The following is a 5,109-nucleotide window of genomic DNA, read 5'->3' as shown; positions in this document are numbered from 1 at the left end:
TACTTAGAAAAATATCCTTAAGTGAATGATATCATCTATATGCAAGTGAGACAACTTTGTTACACTGTTGGCTAACATGACCTTTTGCTCAGAAGAAATAGTAGACAACATATTCACAAATAACCGTATCTACTTTGCAAGAATTAGCCCTGTAAGAATTCAACATATTTTTGTTTTTACTTGTGTTTAAGGTACTGTGTAGATATTTACAGGTATTTATAAACAGGCTTTGTTTCTTGAACAGCCAGATCTTTGATAATTAATTCTTTACCCTTCTTCCCTCCCTCAATCAAATCTGCCAAATTCAAGATATTGTTCTAGCAGCATTCATGAAATCAATAGTGCAAAGTTATTACAAAAACCTCTTCTCCCAAGCTGTGACATTCTCTTCAAGTTTGTATTAGATCAATAGCACTTCCCATGTATTTAGAGCTCGGGAAAGGCAGGGAGGCAGAAACAATGGATATGCTGAATTTAGCAAGCAACTACTTTGTTCGCCGAGGGGTTTTTGGGGGTTTTATTGTTGGGTGGCTGTTTTTTATTTACTGCTCATACTGGCCATTGTTACAACTTTGGCAACCAGTTCACTACATTCAGTTCACAGCTCCTCGTTCTGACATGCACCTATAACATGGGAGTTGAACTGCACCACAGTAATTGTCATGTCATCTCTGTACATTCGAGCCAGCTCTTCTGGAAGACTAAGCATCTTGGACAGTCGCTCGTGATCCACAGTGCCAAACTCGTTGTTACCCACTGCATGGCGTATCAGGTGAGTTGCTGCATTCTGATCCTCAAATACTGAAGAGAATTTTGCTCTCCTTTCTGTTAAGAGACCATGCATCTGTCCCAAAGTTACCTTATAGCCACCAACAGCAATTGGCTCCTGATGGTGAACCCCAGTGAGGTACTCCCCTACAATTCTGGCCACATCTTGCCTGTGCATCGTCTCCCACAGCCCGTCCGTGGCCAAAACCAGGAACTTATCCTGTGGCCGTAATTTGTGGTATATGACTTCTGGCTCAGCTGTAAGGTACGGGGGAGTGTGATAGTTTGGAGGAATAAACTTTGTGTATTCATTTTCATTCAGCTGATCTGGGCCCGATTCTATCACTCTCTTCTGTAGTTCAATACTCCACTTAAACTTCACATCACCAAAAGCTCTGAAAGGCATCAGAAGACCTAAGAGACGATCTTGTTTCACAACGTTTTTCTCTTCGGACTTTGGATGCTCCATTTTCACACGTTCCACTTCATGAACATTTTGTGCATTGTGGTCATAGGACAAATTAAGTGCAGACCAAGATCCATCTTCTTCCTGAACCCCCAGCATTGCCCGACTGTCACCTGTGTTTGCAATGTGCAAGTCAACACCATCCACATGGGCCACGCAGGCAGTTGCACCAGAAAATGCTACTCGCAGTACTAGGTAGTTGAGAAAAGAATTTGGATCTCCTACTTGAGCTTCTAAAGAAATATCATTATCAAGCCGCTTAAAAGCATTAATTAAAGCTTCTTTCACATCAGTAGTCTCTCCACTGTTGAGATCAATGAGCTCCTGCCAGTAAGTCCTTAGACTATTAAAGTAAAGCTTGGAAGCTTCTTTGCTAAAGTAATCATTCGGATGTTTGTGCCACTGTAAAATGGGCAAGAGTGCTCTCCCGCTTTCCACAGCATTTTCTATTTCTAGTAAAGTCTCATGAGGTAACAAAGAGACAGCAATGTAGTAAAACAGTCTTTCACTGACAGCTTGAGCACAAGCACAACCTGCATGGCCATCAAACACACCCAGAAGCATTCCTCTTGTCTGTAAGCAAGTGGCAGCACTCCTCCGGTCTTCTATCGGAGCATTAGCAGGCAACTGGTTGCTATCAAAGCCAAGAACAGAACTGACATTTTTACCATCAAATTCTGGGACTTTGAAACTGTATTCATTTGCCTTCAGAATGCTGTTGACTTGTGGAGGAGTGAGGTAAAATCTCTGTGGTGTAGAAGCATAATCCCTCGCATGAATAAAGTGATTAAAATTCTCCTTTGGCCTATAAAGTGCCGCAAATTTCTTCTGAGGTGCATATCTGAAGTGACCGTGAGCAAAATGAGTTGATAAACAGCACAGATGTTGATGGTGGCAGTAACACACAGTACTGCATATTCTGCTAATCTCACAGTTACGAATCAATGGAAACAGATGAGCTGGTGCTGGCATGGCATCGGACAACAATGGCAGCCTGGAGCTTCGGACTGGAATCGCTGAAAGACAAGAGAACACCTGTGCTTAGGGGGGCAGCTAACAGATTTATTTATTTTTCCCCCCTAGAACTCTGTGTCAAGACATTTACAGCTCCTAACAAGGTTGATTATATGGAGTTCATAGCATCACAAGTCTTGAGAAAGAAAAGGCATAAATAAAAGTTGCTTGTTTACAGACACTACATTGGGCTATAACAAAAAACTACACCATACTTAAAGCTCAGCATAGCTATATTCTAGCTCTTACACCCACTCAGATATAGCAGGTAGGAAACAAAAAATATCCAGACAGACCATGCAGCTTCAAACAGGATTTAAGACAACAGTTAGCAAGGAGCACTCTACAGTATCGCCATCTTCTGCAAGACTTTTATGAAGATTTGTTTCCCTGCTGATTTCCCAGTTAACAGAGCCAGACATGGCACACAGGAACAAAATCCCATCTTCCTGTAAGGCTGGAGATAAAGCATCTAACAGTAAGATTCAAGGAACAACTCTGAGATGACACGTAACTGGATTTAAGATCAGGATGGCTTAGACAATAAAAGCAAGCAGTAGGTCACCGACAGTAGATATTCTTTTGGTAATTACAAGTCAATATCTGGTTTTGCTGCTTCTCCCCCTCTTTCACATGTAAAGCTTCAACTGTGTTTGACACCATGGTGTAAATATACAAAACAGCCACAGCAGTCTATGCAATTTTCTAGCTTATTATATAAAAACAGAAGAGGCAGAAAGCAGATACACCTCTCCTACCAGCAGCTCATCTACCCCAATAAATTTTAGGATTATCAACTGCTTTAAAAAGCTACTCATTCAAGGATTACATGGCAAGCTGTGTTTGCTTCCATGGCTAAAATACAGCATTGCACAATAGCCTAAAGCTAGGTCAGCATTAAGATACACTATTTAGTATCCAAGACAAGTATTCTACTACTTTTGCCACATCTAATATATTTCCTTATTTTTCATTCCTCTGAAATATTATTCTAACATACTCGTCTCTGCTCCCATTTATCTACCCCATCACTACATTAGGGAGGCATAATGAATAAGGAATTTAAGAAGCATTCTATCAGGAAGTCTTTTGCAATGTCACACTTAAGAAAACCATTCCACAGTGCCTTGTGTGAAGTACACACAGTTAAGGTGAATTCAGTTTTCTCTTTCCAACTTATACAGTCAAGTTTCATCATAAAAGCTGCCTCTTAAAGACCATCACAAATTACCTTACCCAAGGCTTACTGCAGTTAGCACTACTGTATTTCATATTTAATCATTCTGCTGAAAAACTGGACACTGCTGTGTTGCACAAGATGCTTCAGCCACTAAACTGATTTAGGGTTTTTTTTTAGGCAAGCAAGCCACACGAGTATTTCAGATGAGACACAACCTCTATAAAACATGCAGCAAGCCCCAATACTCAATCTAAAGGACCATGCAACACAGGAGTAATTGAATTCTACAACTGCCCTATTCTGCCAACTTTCCATAGCTTCTGCCACAGGATTCTGATCGTCCAGACTAGATGAGAAGTGTCTGGAAACACACAAAGCTTCACCCCATTCTCTGTGTTGCAAGGGAAGGAAGCAAGTCACATTCTTCCCTCCAAGCTCGCTTGTTCTCCTTAAGGAGAAGTATTAGTGAACAGCTGTCAGTCTTGACTTACACTGACAAGAATTCCTGCCCATTGAGCATTCCTAGGTCTTCCACTGACAGTTACGAAGATTGAACTGTCCAGTTTTCGGTTGTTCAGCTACCAGGAAGAGCTCTGGTTGTAGTCCTGTGGCCCACAGCCAGCTATCTAGACACTCAGCAGCAGCATATTGGTTCGAGCTTCTTAAGTTCATGTTAGCCATTTGCTTCCTAGAAGTCTATTTCACCAGCCCAGGTTTCACATGCATAGAGCATGACAGAAGTAAACTGCAAATCTAAATACAGATTTTAATATCTATTAATCACCTTCTAATTAGAAGGAAGCTATTTTGGTAGACTGTTTGTCTATTTCTTCACATGACACTTAAAAGCAACAGTTTTGCTCACCCAATGGCCATGTCCTACAAATGTCTGGCCTACAGCAGCACCTCAGGCTCAGCCCTGGCCTCCCATAAAGATTCCAACTGAATCAAGTCCTCCTGACTGCTAAGTATTTGTGTCCAGTGCTGACCCACACGCGGTGCCACAAACTGTCCTGACAGTTTTGCTGTTGACCCATGATGAAGCAAAAATACACATGTACTGCTCATATAGTAGCTCCACAGTGCCACCAGAGCATATTTTGCTGGTTTTTAATCATTAGTTTATCAATCATTACACGAAATCCAAGAGACAGTAATAAGAAGTCTCAAATTTTCCATAACCTGTATCATTTGCAGTAGATCCATATCAGCTTAAGATACTCGTTTGTTTCACATACCAGACTTACTAAATCCTAGTTGATTAACTAAATGAGAAATTCCAAGTTGCCAGCCCGAAGTAAAATTTTTGCCAAGTGTCTCCCATTTACCCCCACAACACAAATGCCTCAAATATAACCAGACATCCTAACTAACCCTTAAATAATCACTTTAAGATAAAGATTCCATGATGTTTGATCAAAAGATGGCAGAGAAAGAAAAGAGATTAAGCAGAAATTTTACAATCCAATCAAGATTTGTCAGGAGATTAGAACCAAGCCAGTATTAAATACCTCTCCAAGCCCAGAACAGAGTACAAACGCTATTTTTCAGGCTACAGATACAGCTAATAATGAGTCAGATGGCCAGCTGCAGGGTTTTGTAGTACTACACGGATGAGATGGAAAGAACATCACCCCTCGCTTCGGTGAAGTCCTCTTACAAGTGCACGATTAAGGCCAAG

General features: G+C 41.0%; 1 protein-coding gene across 1 annotated transcript; it reads right to left on the bottom strand.

Annotated features, from left to right (window-relative positions):
• Window positions 1–427: 427 nt before the first annotated feature.
• Window positions 428–2,247, bottom strand: PDP1 (pyruvate dehyrogenase phosphatase catalytic subunit 1). Its single transcript, XM_009867932.1, has one exon. It carries the CDS (start codon window positions 2,204–2,206, stop codon window positions 599–601), a length of 1,608 nt encoding a protein of 535 aa, XP_009866234.1. The 5' UTR covers window positions 2,207–2,247; the 3' UTR covers window positions 428–598.
• Between the last annotated feature and the right edge of the window lie 2,862 nt (window positions 2,248–5,109).

The sequence above is a fragment of the Apaloderma vittatum genome, unplaced genomic scaffold (genome assembly GCF_000703405.1).
Source record: "Apaloderma vittatum isolate BGI_N311 unplaced genomic scaffold, ASM70340v1 scaffold17644, whole genome shotgun sequence".
NCBI lineage: Eukaryota > Metazoa > Chordata > Aves > Trogoniformes > Trogonidae > Apaloderma > Apaloderma vittatum.
Note: the sequence above shows the minus strand (reverse complement) of the source record. Positions and strands in the feature narration are given on the sequence as shown.

What these genes read in the sequence shown, in the direction of transcription:
- PDP1 (XM_009867932.1), bottom strand. Translation starts at nt 2,206, where the DNA reads ATGCCAGCACCAGCTCATCTGTTTCCATTGATTCGTAACTGTGAGATT.